This window comes from Chiroxiphia lanceolata, chromosome 1 (genome assembly GCF_009829145.1).
Source record: "Chiroxiphia lanceolata isolate bChiLan1 chromosome 1, bChiLan1.pri, whole genome shotgun sequence".
NCBI lineage: Eukaryota > Metazoa > Chordata > Aves > Passeriformes > Pipridae > Chiroxiphia > Chiroxiphia lanceolata.
This window is the reverse complement of record NC_045637.1, coordinates 121,495,910-121,516,165: the sequence shown is the minus strand read 5'-3', so window position 1 is coordinate 121,516,165 and position 20,256 is coordinate 121,495,910. Positions and strand designations below refer to the sequence as shown.

The 20,256-nt window shown below is 50.1% G+C and overlaps 1 protein-coding gene across 1 annotated transcript; it reads left to right on the top strand.

Moving 5' to 3' along the window:
- Positions 1 to 8,628: 8,628 nt before the first annotated feature.
- Positions 8,629 to 12,423, top strand: EVX1 (even-skipped homeobox 1). Its single transcript, XM_032702702.1, has 3 exons — positions 8,629 to 9,181; positions 10,643 to 10,893; positions 11,616 to 12,423. Exons 1-3 carry the CDS (start codon positions 8,746 to 8,748, stop codon positions 12,144 to 12,146), a joined length of 1,218 nt encoding a protein of 405 aa, XP_032558593.1. The 5' UTR covers positions 8,629 to 8,745; the 3' UTR covers positions 12,147 to 12,423.
- The last annotated feature ends 7,833 nt before the right edge of the window (positions 12,424 to 20,256 follow it).

The following is a 20,256-nucleotide window of genomic DNA, read 5'->3' as shown; positions in this document are numbered from 1 at the left end:
GCCACGCTGCTATTTGCCGCGACTTTCGCCGGGTACCGCCCCAGAAGGACCTATTTGAGTTCATCGCTTACAAGTTTTACCTGCAGCAGCGGTTTCTCTCCCTGGGCGTGTTTTCCGACAGTTTTAAGTCGGACTGGGCAAAATGGTGTTGACCTCGAGGGATCCTGGTGAGGATTACGTCATTATGAAAGAACCAGCGAATTAGCCGCGGACTGCGAAGCAGTGCCCCCGGCACGGCATGCGCGGGGCGGTGCTGATGCCACCCGGCCGCCTGGGAGGGCGCTGCCCCGCTGGGTCCCTCCCTGCCCGCGGGAGGAAGGCGGGGGTAAGCTCCCGCGTCCCGGTACCACGGGCGGGAGCCGTCGGAGGTGCTGCCTGCCCTCTTTGCTCTTTCTCATATACTCTTTTCTGGCACAAGGAAAGAAAAAAAAAAAAAAAAGAAAAGAAATAATAAAACCGGAAGCGGGAGGGCGAGCGGTCTGGCTTGGCTCCTTTCATCTCTGCGGCCCATCAGCAGTGGGGGGCGCAAGAAGACAGCAGTTAGTGTAGGACCACGGTGATCACAGCCAGGGACCGCCGTCTGGGAGGGTGGGAGGGAGGGGAGATGCCGCGACTGGCTTTGCGGGAAGGAAGGATGCGGCCGGGTGGCGCGGGCGGGAGCAGGAAGCCGTGCTCAGGCCTGAACTGGCCAGGAAAGGCAGGGACTCCGTCCTCCCCCGGATCCCCATGCCCCCGAGGCTGTGTCGTGTTCCCTCCTTGTCTCCTTTGTTGATGCGACTCGTCTGGGACCTTCGGGATCAGCTCCTGGGAGATGATTCCCTAAAGGAGTGTGCAACAAGCCATCAGAGAAACAGACCCCTACATCGCGGGACTGGCAGCGCAGGGAAGCCCTGGACTGAGCACCTGCCCCCGTCTGTGTGCCGTGGCTACCTGCTGCAGCCTTCAAATCACTTAAGCTTTGCCCTGCTCAGTGCTGCACTGCATGAGAAACAAGCCCCTGCCTTTCCCTGTAGGGGTTTCCCAGTATGTGCTCATTTCCTCTCGTGGATACAGCCAAGCCCGGGCACTTGAGCTTCGCTCCTAACATTATCTTTTCTCACGCCGGTTCTCGGGGAACACAACAGGCAGTAACATGAACATGTCCAGATTCTTCTCTCCACACAATATTGATACACCCCCGATTCCCAGCAGAAACGTGATGATCTGTCTCTCAGCCTCCCTGCGTCTGCAGTGGTTCTTCCCGTGGACCAGCACAACCCCCCACATGCCAGGCATCCCGTGGGACCACCTGGGGAGAAATCCATCTCTCTGGGTGTCCACACAGGCCGCAATTTTCTCTATGAGTCTGGGACCAATATGGTTGAGCTTGGGCCTACCTTGGGACCCATGTGGAGGCAGATTTTTCCCCGTTGAGCTCAGCCTGGGAAGCAGGAAGCCTGAAAGACAAGCCCTCCTAGGTGAAGAGTGTGGACGTCCCATGGCACTGCACCACTGTGCCTGAGTGTAGCATGGGACAGACAGGGTGACATTTGGCATTACTGGTATATGAATCTTAAGGAATTAATGCAGTTCTGTTATAGCGGTGGGTAACTCAGGTTGTCTCTTTGCTCACTTCATCCTGTCGCTGTTTCTGGTCCTCGGTGACCGAAAAACTTGACTGAAATGTTTATCAGAAACTATTGGTACTGATAGATTTGCTCAGAAGTCAGTCAGTAGTTTCAGAGAAATTTCTGTACTCTTTGTAAATATGCATGAACCAAGAAGGGGAGGGGGGACGGGGAAGAGCATAAATTAATCTGATTCCAGGAACTTTATTTGCCTCAGTATATGTTTTTTAGACAAACTCAGAATTTCCTACTTATTGTTGGGCTGAACTCTCTGGCAGAAACCCATGTCTTGCTGTGAACATTTCCTACATCTCTGATTTTGCCCTGATTACTATCTTATAGTCATCTGAGACAGGATATGCATGGTGTGCCCAGAGCTGAGCTCTGAGTGCAGAGGAGAAGAATGGGCCAGCAGAGAAGGATCCCCATCAACACAGGTCACTGGCTTTGCTCAGTGTGCATTGCCTGCTTCTTCACACAGCTAAGAGTGACCTCTGTCCTTGTCCAGGGGAGCAGGGATTTCACAGACAGGGGATGGAGAGACAGTGGTCAGGCATTGGGGATCCAGTACCCAGGATGCAAACTTGGACATTTCTGTCAGGGAGTGTGCTGAAGCACTTGACCACTGCTGAAGTAGTCAGGGTAGATGTTTTGTTTTTGTGGGACACATCCAACCTGTGGATTCACATCCCCCTTCCTGAGGGCCATGTACAGAGGTGCAAGATAAAAATAAACCAGGCAGACAAAACTGATATTAGGATGCACTGTGAGAACAGATGATGATCTCAGCTTAGCTAGCTGTAGGCGAAGTTTTTTGAAAGTGGAACTGGAGGGTAAGGGGTTAACAGTCCACTTTACATTGTAAAAACTAGGTAAAACTTTCATTCAACATGCCTTCCGTGTCCATATTTGAGTTTTTATGTGTGTTTGTTTTGGGGAGAGTTTGAATGAGGCAGAGGTGAACATTCGGCATCATGCAGCTGCTTTTTGTAAGGACATCCAGCCTCAGTGAAGTGAAAGAATTTCCATTGAGATGGTGTCCTATGTGGCTGTGTTTTCTTTTTCTTCCTTTTTTCTCTCTTTTCTTTTCTTTTCTTTTCTTTTCTTTTCTTTTCTTTTCTTTTCTTTTCTTTTCTTTTCTTTTCTTTTCTTTTCTTTTCTTTTCTTTTCTCTTCTCTTCTCTTCTCTTCTCTTCTCTTCTCTTCTCTTCTCTTCTCTTCTCTTCTCTTCTCTTCTCTTCTCTTCTCTTCTCTTCTCTTCTCTTCTCTTCTCTTCTCTTCTCTTCTCTTCTCTTCTCTTCTCTTCTCTCTCTTTTCCCTTTCCCTTTCCCTTTCCCTTTCCCTTTCCCTTTCCCTTTCCCTTTCCCTTTCCCTTTCCCTTTCCCTTTCCCTTTCCCTTTCCCTTTCCCTTCCATTTCCTTATTCTTCTTCTTTTCCTTATTTTCATTTGCTTGTTTCATATACAGCTTTCCATTCCTTGTCATCCTAAATGGAGTCTCCTAACGTGTTTAAAGAGAAAACAAGAGGCAACATATTTGTTCCCATGGGTCAGATCTGCTTCTTTTCAAAGCAGAGAGGAAATCACCCTTTCATTACAGGAGACACGCTGTTGGGTCTCTGGAGTAAAATACCCACTTCTGGCATTTCCCTAATGGTAAGAGGTCCCTCAGCAGATCCTGTACCCCTTGGACACCCTTATCTCCAAAGGAATCTTCAGTAGGGATTTGTCACACCCTCGCTAGGGATGAAAAGGGTCTCCAGGATACGGCATATGAGCTAGGACTTTTTCAACCATTTTCTCTAGGCAGAGTTTCCACCTCTTAGCAACAATTTCCGATGCCCTGAACTACATCTATGCTCCTCTCCACGCCTGTTCAAAAGGCTCTCCGTAAAAATATCTTCATCCCGGTGAAAATACCAGGGTTTGGCCTATCTGGAGCAGAACCAGGCCTAACGCTGCCAGCACGGCTGGAAAGTGACGGGCTGCAGGAGGGTGCAGAGAGCCGCTGCTCTGGCCGTGCGCCGCTTGCTTACAGCAGGCACAGAGGACACGGTGCGCTGCAAAAGCCCCTCGTTTCAACCATTTCTTTCTGGGAAAGGCCGGGAGACCGCCTCTCCGGGGCACTGGCGCCTCCCCGGGGGCGATAGCGGGGGAAATAGCAGGATGCCCCGGGGGACGGCCGGCGATGGGACCGGGGCGGGTACCGGCACCCCGACGGGGAGGGCGGGCAGCTCTCAGGGTCGGCGCCCCAGCCGGCAGCACCGCTCCTCTCGGCCCCTCCCGGGCCTCTTGTTTGTTTTAATAAAGCAGGACACCAAAATACTACATGGGTGAAAGGATGTGTGTTCACCTCTGGCATTCCCGCGGTTTTCTCTTGGTAATGCCATATCCTTCCTTATGCCTCTTCCTTTGGGCGCCTAAAGATCCCCTGAGACTCCTCAACTCAATGTTTCTCTAAGAGATGCTTCGAGGTCTCAGGCGACGCCATCACCCGCCGGGGGAAGTCGCGAAGTTGCACAGCACGGAGGACTGCGAGCTCAGTTCTTGTTAAATCAAACCTTAAAAAAAAAAAAAAAAGGTCTAGTTGCGGGAGCTACTGAAATACTGTCCATTTTCCTTTATCTGTGCCTTCCACCGAGTTAAATGCACACTATAAATACTTTTTTTGTTTTCAAATCATGGAGTATGCCACGCAGATCGTATTTCTACTCCTCACTGAACATTAAAAGATTGCCGCAGTTTTATGGTTCTCGACGAGTCTGGAAGCGATAGTAATTGAAATTGAAAGCACAAATTCCTACACGATTTACTCACTGACATCAGTAAAGCAACAGATTTAGTTTCCACGGGCAAACTTTTCCTGAATGTCCTAGAAGCGGGAATCGTGCCCTTACCCCCTCCCCCCCGCCTCTCCCTTCCCCCGTTTTGGTCTAACAAGGTAAAAATCTCCAGAACCTCCTGCGGTGACAGGGAACCGCTGCTTCGGATAGCCGACAGGTAAAAAAGAAAAAAAAAAAAAAGAATCCAGAACAGACAGAGGTACCGGTATCCGGCATTCAAAGGTGTATGGAGGCAGAAACGTGTCCTGGATCTGATCCTGTAAATACCAGTACATGCTCTCCTAGGCACATCCCACTCACGACTCTGTCCTCTGTCTCCTCAACGTCATTTACGCGTTATGTGCTGTCATTGTACCAGCTTGTCTTTACACCTCAGAATAATGCGCCTATTATTCTCTTCTTTCCAAAGTTTCCACCTCTAATCATGTCGTAAAAAATAGCCTTAATAAAACAGTGATAATTACGCCATTATTGTTAACACTACCCATTAAAAATTTAAAAATAGGTTTTCTGGTTTGGTTACCCATTTGCACTACGTATCAGTTCTTGTGGCACTGAATCGTTCCGCAGTATGTCTAAACTTTTTTCCTTTTTTAAAGACGACAAGATTTCAGGGTTTGTTTTTAGAGAAACTGAAGGCACATTATGGTTTCTCAGTCGTAATTGGACAGTATTGGCCAAAAGTTATTGACACTCTGTTGACCGGCGAAGGAAAATAAATATCCCGCGGGGAAGGAGAGTGTGATGTGCCTTTCCTTCTGCAGGGTTAGCAGTTTCAAGGAAAATGCCTGATTTATGAGCGTATTACTCCAGTAATGTTTTAATATCTCCCGATCACTTCCTTGTTTTGGGAAGTGTGTGTCTGTGTTTCGTTTGGTTTTCGTATACCAGGCTACCTTTTAACCTGTGTTGAGGCAGGATTCGACGTCCTGATCTCGCCTTGGCCATACATCAGCAGGGAAGGCTATACACTCGGAGAAATAAATCAGTTTGAAAAGTTTTGAGGATAGTTACGACAGCCTGGCTGTGACCTAGTGAGCGACAGATAATAGGTTTTAAATCTCTGTCTGGAACAGGCAGAGAAAAAAAAGAACCAAGACCATAGAGATACACTTTCCAATCTGCCTGGAAATTAATCCCAAATGAGGGAGTCTCCTTCCAAATTGGGCATGACAGATCTGAGAGAAACACTAGACAGAAGGCAGCGCATCGGACCCCACATTCCCGGCGAAGCAAAGCTCCGCAGACGCGGTAGAGACCGAGACGGGGCTCTTCGTTCCGCCACACCGCACCAGCGGCTTGTTGACGTGCGAGGGGCTATTGCGGCAGTACTGCTCCTGAGGGATGTAAAAATAGACATTTTAAGAAACCTTAACTAATACAATCTAAATTGGCCTCAAAAATTCCAGTACTTTCCCCCCCTCCCCCCATCCCTTCTCAGACCCCACTCGGGCCTTTAAATTCTCTGTGTTTACCGTTGGGAAATAAAGGCGTGTGTGCGGGGGTGTGCGTCCGTCCGTGCGGGGGTATACCGCAGCCTGCGCTGCTGCGGGCTGAGTCAAACCTCCCGTGACAATGACCATCGTCCCAGGCTCAACAAAACCTCCGACCCGAAGTACTCGACGGGTGGCTTCCTGGTGGGAACGGATTAAGAATGGGGTGGGGAAGGAGACAGCAGTGACTCGTAAACGAAGATAATAAAATTTCTGGGGGACTGGCCAGCATAATCCCCGGGAACCATCTCCAGGCCTCCAGTCTGCCAGAGAGAGGATTTCCCATCAACTTCCCTGCAATCGTCTTCAACGCCCACTCTGGGAGCGCTCCCTCCTATTCAGAATTCATCTCCCGCTTACTGTTTTGTTTAGAAACAGACTTGAGTATCCCTCTTCTTGCTGGTAGCAAACTCATTGTGATGCGGAGATGCTCTCTGTCCGCCACAGACAACAGCCAGCCTCTTCCAACACGGCTGCTTGGCTGAACTAGAAAGGAGGCTGGAAGTGAGCTTCCTCGGGAGGTTGGGGCTACTCTGGGACTGGGAGGAAGCTGAACATTCACACACCCCCCCTAAGATGCCAGGGACACGAAAACAGCTCTTCTGCCCTTTCCAGCCGCAGAGATGATGCCACCAGCTGTGGGAAGCGGCACCAGCGAGACACAGGCGCAACTCTGCCAGAGCCCCCCCTCGCCTCACCTTGCGTGGCCTGACCCCACCGCTCCGCTCCGCATCGCTCCACGCAGCGGGATCAGCGCTGCCCCTCCGCCTCTGCTGAGTGCCGAAGGCAGACTACCTTATCCATCCATCCATCCATCCATCCATCCATCCATCCATCCATCCATCCACCCACCCATCCTTCCAACCACACACTGCAGCAGCCGGACCTGATCCTGCTTCCCCGGCCCCACTCTGGCACAGCCCGCGGAGCTGAACCTGGCTGCAGCAGGAATGAGCAACGGGTCCCCCGCAGGGCACACACTGGTCTAGAACTGGCAAGGAAGAGAAAGGAAATTGAATCTAGCAATGAGTTTTCAAGAAGTTTGCAGGCTTTGGAGCACTGCACACTTCACACGTGTGAGGGAAAGCAGCACGGTCCAGAGAGCGTTGTGCGCATGATGTGGATTTGCGTGGAAAAATGCATACGTGTATACACAGAGAGAAAGGGAGACTGGTGGTCACAGCCCTGTAAAAATTCTTGGTTTATTTCCCTGAAGCCAGTATGCTTATTCTAGAAGAACACCTTAATCCATGCATCCAGCGGACCAGGAATCTTGCTTGTTTGTTTGTTTGTTTGTTTGTCTCCTTACATCATACCCGCCTCTCACACAGGGCTAAACGGAAAAATACGGCATGTTTCCTCTTGCGCTGCTTGTTCCCCACCGAAGCAACGTCACCTTAGATATGCCAGTAAATTCCTTACCGGGTTAGGAACGTAATTGGTTGAATGTTTTCTATATCCTGACTAGCCAATAACACTCCGAGAAAAAAATTTAGACCAACCTAGTTACGACAGATGGCGAAAATGACTTGACACTACACGTATGAGGCAATATTAACTGAAGATTAGATACTTACCGCATTCATTAGAAATCTCAAAATATGCGAAAAAGACTATGTGTGCCGCTGTATATACGGATGCAAGGTCTCTCATTTTCAGACAAGTGCTGTCCAAATGGTTGCCCTTGTCATGTCTGTTTTAAAAACATCTGCTGTCTAGCATAAGCTCTGGCCTTGCTAACTTGCATTTCTCTAAGCCTGAATTATTCTTGGCAAAGCTGCTTCTTGCAGTTTCCCCCCCCGAAAGCACATAGTAATTTGTGCAAAACCGTTAGTTAAGAGGAAGAAAGGAGAGGAGACATAAAACTCTCTTAAAAGCATAAGAATCGTGGAACAAATGGAAACAGCAAAGGAAGAAATAAGAACAAATGATAACCTTAGATAGCCAGAATAACTACAGTTATAAGTGAAGCAGTTGTGTCTTTTCATCTGTAAAAAGCAATAAGTATATAATTGCATTTCCAAATTTTGAACTAACGTTTTAATCTCAGTCAATAGAAAGCAATGACAGTTAAACGAATAGGAACCAATGTTGACCCAGAGCAAGAAATCAAAGCTATTTTTACATTCAGATGTCAGCAGCGCGTTTCTTTATCGTCAAGTTTGCAAAGAATTCTTAGAAGCCTTATATATGCAGTTGGGCGGAAGCTGATTGCCAGCAATAAAAAATGCATCCAAGGAAGAGGCTTGAGTACGTATCTTCTCACTTCCAGGATGCAGCTAGGGATCTTCGCCTCAATTCTACATCAAGGTTGTGGCTTAAAGCAGTCAAAGGGCTATATAATTGTCAGGCAAGGCTTCCCCCCGCGGAACTCTCTCCGCATGTTACAACCTCTTTGCAGCTCAGCTCCATATGCATCTCTTTTTCACACTTCCCTCTCCATCTCGGGCTCCTACACCTGGTGCATCATGCATTTAGCCCATTCGCTCCGGCTCTTCTTTCATCTTCCCAATGGCAGACGTTTCTATTTATCCACTGGCAATCAATGTGTGGCGTCACCGGTGGTACTGTAATGACGACTGCACCATTGAGGATGACAGCTTAGAAAGAAGAGGGCAATGGTGATCCCTCCCAGAGCAGCACAGCAGAGTGTAGCGTTCGCATCACAAGGTCACCCTATCTCACCGCTTGTTCCTCTGCATTGGCAGGAGAGGGTTGCTGGGTTTGTACAAGGCTGGGGCGGGAGCGGGAGGGAGGGGGGGAAGAGATCTGGATTTTTTCTCCCCTCCCTTAAGCAAAACCACAATGGAAACCAGGAAGGAGATGGTGATGTTTCTGGAGGGGACAACTCTTGGCGCTCTAGTTGGCAAGAGGGTGCCTAATTTGTCCGAAGCAGTGGGGAGCCCCGCTCCGGAGCCGCAGGAGAAGATGATCCATCGGAACTGCCTCAGCCCCAGACCTGGCCCCTTGTCGTCCCGGGAGAGAGGAGGAGGAGGAGGAGGTGGCGGAGGAGAAGACGAAGAGGAGGTGGAGGTGCTGCCAGGGACAGGGACGGTGCCGGAGAGCCGCTCGGCGGCGGCAGCACTGCTTTCGGCCGGACAGCAGCCCCCTGCACCGGAGCCCCCCTCCAGCAAAGGCCAGCAGAGCAGCTCGGACACTGAGTCGGATTTCTATGAGGAAATCGAGGTGAGCTGCACCCCGGACTGCGCCACGGGGAGCGCCGAGTACCAGCACAGCAAAGGTACCCAACTCCTTCCCATGCCTCCAGCCCCCCGCCCGCTCCGGGGCTGGGTGGCAGCACTGGGGGGGGGCGGGGGGCTGCCGGAGAGGGTTTTCACCTCGCCGACTGAGCGAGGAGCAGCGAAATCTGTGTGTGTGTGTGTGATCTCCTTTCCTGGCTGATTCCTCGTCTCCCTGCCACCGGGAGACTTGTTTGGGAGTCAGAGGACACGACACCGGGCAGCCCCCGCATCCCTGGAGGGGAGCCAGGCTTCCCATCGCGGATGCAATCAGGTCTGCGGCTTGTTCCATAAGACCCCCTTGGCCAAGACCACCACCCGCTCTTCCCTTCAATTTATTCTATTTTATTTTTATTCTTCCCTATCGCCTAGACAGTGCATGCTCCAGGAAATCCCTTACGATCCTCCATGCCGGCGGGTTTTTTTGTATGTGTGTGTGTGGGAGCAAGATCAAACGGGTTTTGTGGCCGAGAGCTGTTTGTGGTTTTGCAGGGTGAAATGTGCCCGGGCGAGTGCGGAAGCGCCCATAAAGACCGTAAAATCGCTCGCCTGCCCCAAGAGCGGTAGCGACGGCCTTGTTTGCGAGTTGGGTTTAAAAAAAAAAAAAAAAGGTCCAAATTACCTTGTCACTTCTATGTCTCCGTGGCGCCAGCTCGGAAATGATCCCAATGAATTAATTGCCTTTGGTCTCGGGCACAATGAGGGAGAGTTGCATTTGAAAGCAAAAGCAGCGGCCAGGCCCCTTTTCCCCCTGCCCCCACTTCCCACTCTCTATTCCCACCTTTCCAGCTCGGCAAAGATCCCCCCTACGCTGACAACAACCCAATTCCCCCCCCTTCCCGTTCCTACATCACTTCAAGAAGAAGCCGGGAAGTGTGGAGAGCGCTGTCTGCCCTCCCTTGTTCCTTACAGGCTCGTTGAAAATACCCCATCCTGGGCTTTGGAGGCTGAACAGAGGATCCCCGAGGCCTCGTCTTTCCCTCAGAGAGGAAAGGGTCCCTGCCTGCTCCTCTCCTGGGTCCTTGCTGACCTGGAGAAAGGCGCCGCGGAGACGTGCGGCTTGGCCGGCGGGCACACCTGCCTTTCCCAGACGCTCAGTGTCGGGGGATGCTGCGGCGCCCGCCTCCGGTTTCCCGGTGGGGGAAGCGAGTGGGGGTCATCGGGCAGACACCGCCAGTGCGGAGTGTGTGTGTTGGGGGATGGCGGGGGCAGATTACCTTCCAACCAGAGTGAATAAGCACCCGTCAAACCCTTAACCGATGTTTCATCCCCCTTCTCCCTGCCCTCCTCTCCGGTCCCTCTTGCATGTCTTCCCAGCATCCTCAGTACACCCGGGCAGGCACAGAAAAGCCTAATGGGGAGGACTGGGTGGGGAGAAGGGAATTCGCTGGGGCGGCGGGCAGCGAGCATCCCTCCGTGCCTGCCCTCCGAGCGTGTGTCGTTGCTCCGGGCTCCCCACGCAGGGCCGTGCTCCGAGGCGTTGGCCGGCAGCCCCAGCGGCGGGGGGGATCACCCCAAGGGCAGCGGAGGCAGCGGAGGCTCCCAGGGCTCACTCGCCTGCAGCGCCAGCGACCAGATGCGCCGGTACCGCACCGCCTTCACCCGCGAGCAGATCGCCCGTCTGGAGAAGGAGTTTTACCGGGAAAATTACGTGTCCAGGCCCCGGAGATGTGAGTTGGCGGCTGCTCTAAATCTACCAGAAACCACCATCAAGGTACACGCAGCTCGGACATGTTTCCAATTAGCACGATATAAATCTATATGGCCAAACTTCCTTGCAAAACTCGGGAAAGCACTTCGCCAGCACAACCCTCCCTCTCGTCTCCCCCCGCCTCCCGCCCCTTTCCTGGCCCTGCCCGCACCCTGCAGCAATGCGGGAGAGGGGACGCGGCTCCTGGAGCCATCCCGGCCAGCGCCGCTAATCCAGCCTCTCCCTGACAGATTACTTTTAATCCTTCCTTCAGTCCAGTCCAAATCTCGCTCAGCTCTTGGGGGAGGGAAGAGGAAGCCAGTAGCAGATCTTATTTCCATCTCACTTTCCTTTGCCTTTTCAAAACTATTTGCTCATGAAAATAAACCCGACAGCAAGCCAGGTAGTTCTGGATGCGAAAGGGCAGCAAGGAGGCAGAGCTGCCCAGTTGGCTGGGACCGAGGGGCGGGGGATGGTGCGCAGCAGGACAAGCCGTAGCAAGCAGAAAGGAAAACAAGCAGACTAAAAGGGCTGCTCCTCTGGGTCTCCCTATAGATTTTTTACTGAGGCTTAACTGATCCCTCCGTACGTGATGACAACTCCCTCCGAGGGGGAGAACTGGCGTCGGTCTCAGTTCTCCGGTAGATCCACGTCCGCCGCACCGCCCCGGGGCAGGGGCTGGTACCAGCGGCCGGGCGGAGCGGAGCGACGGCGGGTGACGGCTCTCGCCTCCCCTCTCCCCGCAGGTTTGGTTCCAGAACCGCAGGATGAAGGACAAGCGGCAGCGCCTGGCCATGACCTGGCCTCACCCGGCCGACCCGGCGTTTTATACCTACATGATGAGCCACGCAGCGGCCACTGGGAACCTGCCGTATCCATTCCCGTCCCACCTGCCCCTGCCCTACTACTCCCACATGGGCATCGGCGCCACATCGGCTTCTGCCGCCACCCCCTTCAGTACCCCCCTGAGGCCCCTGGACACCTTCAGGGTCCTCTCCCATCCCTACCCGAGACCAGAACTGCTGTGCGCCTTCAGGCATCCCTCTCTCTACCCTGCCCCAACTCATGGACTCAGCAGCGCCGGGAGCAACCCCTGCTCCTGCCTGGCTTGCCACAGCGGCCAGTCCAACGGGCTGGCGCAGAGACCCTCTGGATCAGACTTTACCTGTTCTGCCACAACCAGGACTGACTCCTTCCTGACTTTCACGCCCTCTGTGCTGAGCAAAGCCACCTCAGTTTCCATGGACCAGCGAGAAGAAGTACCTTTAACGAGATAAACCTTTATCTCAGGGTTATTAAACACTCGTCCCTTTCTCGGGCTTCTCTTCGAGTTAATGTACTTACAGCCCATGTTTATTTAATCGTGTTCTCTGCTCAGTCGTGGACACCTACAGGAAAAAAAAAAGACTAAAAATAGCTCAGTCTTAAAAGGATTTACATTCCAAGCTGGGGGGAGGGGGAAAGAAAAGAAAAGAAAAGAAAAAAGAAAGAAGAGAAAAGAGAAGAAAGAAGAGGGAAAGAAATTACTAGTGGTTTATCTCTGAGACGGATTTTAGGCACTAAAGAGGAAGAAAATCAACTCGAATGAAATACACTTCAGTAACCTACAGAAATGTGCTAGGACTTTCTTTTCCATGGATAGACTTCTTCCCAAGGGCTGGGGCTTCTGTAGATCACAGCGACAAACTTCATGCACAAACCTACGAGACAGAGGAGGAAAATCTGAAATACTTGAAAGAAACATTATCTTGATAATGAAACGGCTTGTGCGCATGAAGAAAGCAAAGATGTAATCTCTCAGTGTTCAGAAAATAAAAACGGGCAGGCAGCAAAAAAACCAAAAGATTTTCTGTTTGCACCTCGACAGTATTATCCATTTCTCTCTATAGAGAATAACAATGCTTTACCATAAAGAAAACCTGTCATTCTGTACATTACTGTTGTGGTTTAATTGCATTCTTCACCCTCCCTTTTCTAGTCCTTCGTTGTGAGCAGAAATCCAGCATTTCATTTCCTCTTTTACTCCAACTTCTATTTTTAAGAGGCAGACTTGAACTGGCAGGGAAAAAATACGAGCTCCTGCCTCTTTATGGGTCAGAGTTATTTGTCCTTTAAATATCAATGTCCTATTATCAGTCGCTGAAATGTGCACACACTGACCAAATTAGCAAGTGATGTATATGTAAAGAGGGTTTTTGAATATCGAATGTATAATGCTTTGTGAGCAAAGACCCCGTGCCAAACGCTAACAAGCCGCCAAGGGAAGAGATTAGGTGACAGGGAGCACAACTCCTTCAGACAATCACCAGTCTGTAAATTGGAGCAAAGGCGATTTCCCTTCCTTTGTACTTCAGCCTTCAGTTCTCTCATTGCCATTTCCTTCTATGTCTTCTTTCTTTTCTTTTATTTTTCCTTTAAAAGAAAAATGTATTTCATGCTTTGGGTTTTGTGTTTCCTTCCCCAGCCCTAATCTTTGCATTTGTATGTGTCCGTCACACTGATTCCTCTTCCTTCTTGAGGAGTTTTTCTTTCACAAGCTCATTCTTCCCCCCCCCCCCGCCTCCTCTTCAGAAGGTATTTCGGAAGAAGGTAGCATCATTGCTTTTGCTTGGATTTCTGTAACTTAAAATTTAAAAAACATTGGCACGGGGCTCGGTAGTAGTTTATTTCAGTAGTTTCCTGAAATAAACAGCAGTTGTTTATTTCATTCTATTTTAAAATGGCCCAAAGAATACACTACCATAATTTGTCACCATGTCAGAATAAAACTTAAAAGCAACAAAAATAAAACTAGCAAAACCGATAATAACGACACATTTTATCAACATCTCACTCATATTTTTATCGTGCTTGTTAATAAGAAAAACAACTGAAAGTGTTGCTTAAGACGAATTTCACCGTGCAGTTTCTAATAGTTACAGTTCAACAAGCAGGAAAATAAATGCTGGAGAGAACAAAGACGTGTTGACACCTCTGCTATCTACTTTGTACTAAATTGCTGAGAAGCCTCTGGTTTATTGTCACACCGGAGACTTTTTGTCCTTGGGAAAGGGAGTGAATAGCAGCGTTTCCCTGTAGAGGATGGAGAGCAGGGAAGAGGCACGGGCGTACCAGAATATATTTTTCCAATTAAAAAAAATATTGTTTAGTACAGCTTTTAAAAACCTGATCCAAAATCACCATCTTTAAATCATTAAGGGCATATTGTTCCGCCCTTTCTGAACGAGATGTCCTCATGGACATGGAAACCGATGGCCCTTTTTGGACACTCTCAAACAGATTCTCTCCCCCCCCCGCCCATCCCCCCGGAAATAACAATTGTAAACAGCGTCCAAGGGCAGTGCCGAACAACGACCGAGCTCTGCAAGCCTTTCCTCTCCTATACTTTTTCTTTTAGTACACAGGCGAAGAACTAGTCCGACAAAACAGGAGCTGCAGAGCCAGTGCCTTACACAACCCCATGGCGACCCCGGGAGAAGGGAGCGCTGAAGAGGCCGGGGAGGGGAGGGCACGGCAGAATGAGGGCTGCTCAACAAAAAAGGGGAGTCCTAAATAGCCCACGATGCCCCGTTCCTCGACCGGGCGGAGGCACCTGCTGGGCCGAAATCGCAGGCCGGGATCGACCGGGGCTGCTTCTGCTGTCGCGGCACCAGTTTGCTTCTGCAAAGTGACTAGTCCAGAAAATACCATCGGCTGGGGGGCAGAGCAATATATTTGCATTGTTAAATACATAAATTTTATGTATCTAGGTGTGTGTGCGTGAGAAAGTGAAAATTTAAACGTCTGGTTAGCTCTTCCACCCGTGAGAGGGACACTCCCCCTTAGCGAGCGGGCAGAAGGGAGGCAGGGATCGGAAGCGTCCGCAGCCGGCACGGTCTCTGCTCTCCCCGCATCTCCACTGCAGCTCTCCCGATCGCCCACTCTTGGAAGATGCTGCGGCAAAGGGTCTCTATGAATTTCTCCGCGGTTCGGTCACAGGGCAGAAATTGTCTGCGACAGGTAAATAGGTTGAGGGGTCGCCGTAATGCCAAGAGTATTTTCAGTTAATAGGGGAGGGAAAATGAGGTGTCTGGAGCGATATTGGAAAGTACAAGATCGATGATCCGTCCTCGTGTCCAATCAGCAGCCTTTAATTGACTGTATTTTCTAGGTAATTGAGCCGCTGTGCTCCTAAATTGAAGTGGAAGATATAACAATACATCTCAGTGGGAGGAATTACTCATTACTTCATAATGAAATTTTCCATTTGCTGCGTGGGGCCGGTGCCGCTAACGCGTTCGCCGCCGGTGGGGGTGTCCGCGGCCCCACGCGGGGCATCGCCTCCGGACACGCGTGGGGCATGGCCGGCGGCCGGGGCAGGCGCAGGACACCCAGCCGGCAGCAGGTTCTGCCCCTGGCCCCGAGCCACTGCCACCAAGCAGGCAGGTTTCCGTTGGCGGGCCCTGGCCGGGGGTGAATCCCTTCGAGGAATTAGGGTGAGGTCCTGGGGGAGCCGGCAGTGGGCACCTGCCTCCTTGACACCAGCGGGAGCAGAGCTCTCTTCGGGGTACTCCATGTACTACTCCGGGTTCGCTTCCCAGCCAGTCAAATTCAACTCTGAAAGGCCTTCCCTCCCTCCGCCCCCCCTCCCCGTTAGCGTTTGATTGATTGCCTTATTAAAGCGTGTTCTTGTAAGTGTGACCGAGCTGATTGCACTGCATATGTTTGGGATAATGCTCATTTTAAACAACTGAATAATAATACTACTAATAAAAAAAGGACCAGAAAAGGAAGAAGACGAGCTCTAGAGAACGGGTTAAGCCTAAACGATCCCGAGGAGCAGCGCTTTAACTCGCGCATTAAATTGCTCCTTTACTATCAAATCACTCTGTCCGTCTTTGTTGTGTTTTATCTGTCACCTTCTGTACCATTAAGCGAGATAGCACCGAGACTGACGCTTACTTTCCCGTCCCAGATGATATGTTTTTATTAAGGTTGTATGATTAAACTGGATCGGATCTGCTTTCCCAGCACTATTCTTTACTTCAGCGCCCAAATAATTAGCAAATCGTCTCTCTATATTTCACATTTTCTGCTGAGTTGTTAGGTCTTTTGCCGGCACCTGCAGAAAGACATGCGGCTCTTTTAGCTTTTTGGCTTGTCTGTCTAAAGGATCCTTTTGTTTTCTATTATTCTCCTACTCGCCTGGCTACTTTATTTTACTGCTGAGTTTAGCCCCTGAAAACACCCCCCACCATATGTCACCCCAAGGCCCGCTGTCCTTACAACAGTACCATAGTGTCACCCTGGGGTAAAGCCAACGTCAGGATGAGATGAACCCTCGTTAACACAAATGGCTTCATTTAGACGCATCAGGTTCCTGGGTGGGTGTTAAGGGGGGGGGGAGGGGGGGAACCAGTCCCACGTCCCAGAGCCCCTTATTTGTTGCCTACTCCAGCCAGATCTTCTCGCTTCTCCTCTTATAAGGCGCAAACCTCCGTACGGGTCTGGAGAGCTGGTACTGCGGAAGGGATGCAGTTACAGTTGATTAGCGTAGATCGCCGCCAGAAATAGTCCCTATTTTGGAAAGTTTTTCTTCTTTTCTCTCTCGCTCTCTTTTAAGTAGGGGGAAGAAGAGGTATCTGGTTCAGTATCTTCTAACAAGAAAACAAATAAATCACTACCTCTGGTCTCCAATTCACTGTTTGCCTTTTGATTTATTTATTTATTTCATTTAGTTTTTTAAATAAGTTAAACCCGGTGCATCTACGACCAAAAATCGTAGTGCAGGTTTACACTAATATTTACAAAACTTATTTTAAAGAGTCTCTGTCAGTGTATTGCAGGCACATATACACGCAAAGCAAATAAATAGATTTTCCCTGCTGCTTTCTCTGCAAAGAAGTGCCTGGGACTTCAGAGACAGAAATTGCCACTTAAGAACATCACATGAAAGTATTAAGTAATTATTTAAAACAAGGCTGTTTAGAAAAATATTTGTGTTTATTGCAGCTGCTCGATTGGCCTCGTTAAAGCTGGGGAGCATTTAAATTGTGTTACAGTCTCATTTAAATCCAGTTTCGTTCCAGCAGGCTGCAAAGCCTGAATAGAACCAATCACTCCATAATGATGATGAATGAGAAATTAATTCAGATACAAGCAAGACAATTTAGGCCTTCATCTGTTTAAATAGCCTTCCAAGATTATTCGCAATTGCAGGTCACAGATTTAATCAATTGTCCAATCTTGTGAAAGTCATATCCCTGCATCTTCATCGAGATTATTTATAGCGCAGTGAAGCCCAGTGAAAAGTATACGCTCTTAACAGGAACAATTACTTAAAGAGAAGCGTTTGCAAAATGCAAACCAAATGCCTCCGTGGACAGTAAATGATCAAACACCTCCTCGCTTTCCTCGGCCTGAGGAAGGGAGCGGAGCTGCAGGTGGGGTGTAAAGGGAAACTCCATCCTTGCCGTATCGGCTCTTACGCTCCGCAGCGAAACCACCGGCGCTCCTTCGCTGCCACCCAATTCAGTGTCCTGGGGGTCGTTCTTTGCTCCCCAGGGCCATGGCCACGTTAAAAAGCAGCTTTTAATTACGCAATAGCAAGCAAACTCGCCGCTACTCAGCCCGACGATGCTGACTCCGCCTGCGGGGAGAACTGTCATTTTCTGCCTCTGACTGCCTTTCTGAGATGCTTGAATATATGTGTACCATCAACCTTGCCTTAACCCGAGTCCTGCGAATCCCCCGGCCCAGTCTTGCGCAGTAACAGCCTCCTCTCGGCTCTGTGCCCGGCCGGCTCGGGATAAAGCATCCCTGCTCCTCTCCTGGAAACACCGTCTCTTCCCTCGGGCTTGAGCCAGCCTCACCTGGGAAAAATCGAGGTCCCGAATAACTCAGAGGTTAACAAAACCTCTACGAAAGTTGAAGCAGACCATTTTGGTAATTGGCAGAATTGTTGCACTTCTCGAAAAAAAAACCACATGGAAAGCAGGGAAGAGACCGGATTTGTTCGTCAGTGTCCCGCTGTATAACTGCCTCTTACCGCTCCTCACCCGTTCTCCAAACGCGGACCTATTTACCTGGAACCTTCATGGCCCCTGGCCCTGAAGCGCTGTCTGTAAGGGCCGTTTCAGGCTCCTGTCCAGATTTGAGGGGTGATTCTGGACTCGGAGAAAGGACGCTTTAAAAAGTAGCTTTTAACCACGCAATAACTGCTGGCCCAAAGAGGCTCACCCCAATGCACAGGGAAGATATCCCGAAGGGATGGCCTGGCATATGCTGGGGGTAGGGTCCAGCCCCGCGTCCCCTGTCCACAAGACCTAAGGGTGGGAGCTCTGAGCACCCCTAGGCCCCATCTAACTCCTGGGGACAAGGGATCACCGAAGAGCCCCTGCGAGCCACCACAATTTGGCCGCAGAAAGTGGGTAGTCCCGCTGTCCATGGAGGGGTGGGTTTCCCGGGTGAGAGTGTGTCACCACAGGTGGGTCTGCACGAGGCGAGACGTCCTCCCAATGAATCGGGAGACCCAAATCAATGCAGTTTTCCCGCATCAGAAAGGGGAGCGTGGGGCGCACTCACCCATGGGCCCTGCTTGGGTGAGGAAACGCGAGGGTTTCGGGCAGCGGACCGGGCCAGAGGAATCGTGCAGGTGCGTGGTTGTGTTACTCGTGGGTGTGTGTCCCCGTTTCCCTCTTCGCTGCCCGACACAGGAACCTGCAGCAACGCCGGTGCCTAAAACAAAGGCCTGCCTACAGGACCTCCGGAGCTCCGAGGAGCCAGTCTCAGCGGCAGACTTTGATGTATCGCTGTCCAATTAGTGCCTTTAATTGGTGTCCTCTGGGATAGGCAACTCGGGAGCTGGGGCGGCGAGCGCTCTCTCGGCAAGCCCTGCCCGCCCGCTCGCAAGGTAAGAGATAAATAGTGCGGCCGAAATCCTGCATCCCTCTCCCTCCGAGCAGGAGCGGGCAAACCACCGAGCAAACCTGAGACCTAGTGCTTACAAATCGCCCCGCGAGGCTCGGTGCCCACGAACACCCGTGTGCCCAGGCAGGGAGGGGCGCGGAGTGTAGCTACTCCCACGTTTACCGCGATCAACGCCCCGCTCCCCGCCCGCTGCGGAGGGGGGTCACCAGCCTGGAAAAGACGCTGCTTAACACATACCTCACGTTCCTTCCAATTTGGCTAATGAAGGTCGCCCGTTAAACGTAATTTTAGAGGTTAAATGAGGCTGACTGCAAATTTAAAGGCACTTGATAAAACGTCTTATTTGAATGACACGAACTGTACATATAGATGCTATTACAGCGGTCTAGATTTACCTTGGGGGATGAGGAGGAAACAAAACAAACACACAAACAGGGAGGGAACAAAAAGCTTCGCCAATTTATTCTGAATCAAAAACACTCGGTCGAAAAAGAAATTGATCGCTTCATCCATCAAATGTATAAAATACATTTCTGAAATCAGAAGATGCTCGGAAAGAGAGAGCGAGTCGAAGGGAGGAAAGTTCATACTTGATAAGAACCATCAAAAAGAGCATGCTAGAAGTCGCTAGAAGCTCACCTTTAAGTAATTCTGTTTTTCCTCCATTTCATTATCCTTTTTCCCCTTCTTTTTTCCTTTCATTTTTTCCTTCTGGTAGTCGTAAAACGTTTTAGGAGAAAAAAAATCACCTGAAGCCAGAGGAAGATGAGATTTTTTGATTAATAAGGAAATCAATTTGGCAGAACGGAAAGGGATGCTGACTTCTCAAACTCGCTGTTAGCAGAGGCGTCTCTGGGGAAGCAAGCAGTTCGAGGCTGTTTCGGGAGCCATCAATCCCTGGTATCCGGGTGCACCTCAAAACTAAGCCATCAAAATTTGTATAGCATCTTTGATCAATATTTGTAAGCTGAACTATTTTACTTGCTCTTCTTCAGTTGCATTTTCAGAATTAAAATATTGTCATTTCACCACCTTCTTCCCAAGCTGCAAAATAGGGTTACATTAGAGGCATCTTTTACATCCAGTCCCCAGAAGCAGTGTATATGTGTGTCATGCATTGCCACCAAAAGCCACAGCCTGAAAAAATACCAATTCTCACTCTCTGTAGAGAGGTCTTAATTTGCTCCAGGATGAGTGCTCTCAATTTCTTATCCAAGGGAAAAGACGCTGTCTGTTCAGCTAGTGCTTGCAATGGCTTGATTTCACCTTTATAAATTTTTATTAAAAAAACCTTTTACTGTCTTTATCTTGCCTTCCTGGGACCAAATTCTGAAGGTCCTACTCATCCCAAAGTGCATTTTTGCCCACTTACAGGAAGTTTACTTACTACTCTTGCAGTGCAGAATCAAAGATGAGTTTCAGAGCAAATAAAGTAGCAACTATTATTAGTTCCACACGAATAATGTGAATCACTCCTGG

Coding starts and splice junctions, on each gene's coding strand:
- EVX1 (XM_032702702.1), top strand. CDS start 8,746: ATGGAAACCAGGAAGGAGATGGTGATGTTTCTGGAGGGGACAACTCTT. Junction 9,182..10,642: donor CGAGTACCAGCACAGCAAAG/GTACCCAACTCC, acceptor CTCCCCACGCAG/GGCCGTGCTCCGAGGCGTTG. Junction 10,894..11,615: donor TACCAGAAACCACCATCAAG/GTACACGCAGCT, acceptor CTCTCCCCGCAG/GTTTGGTTCCAGAACCGCAG.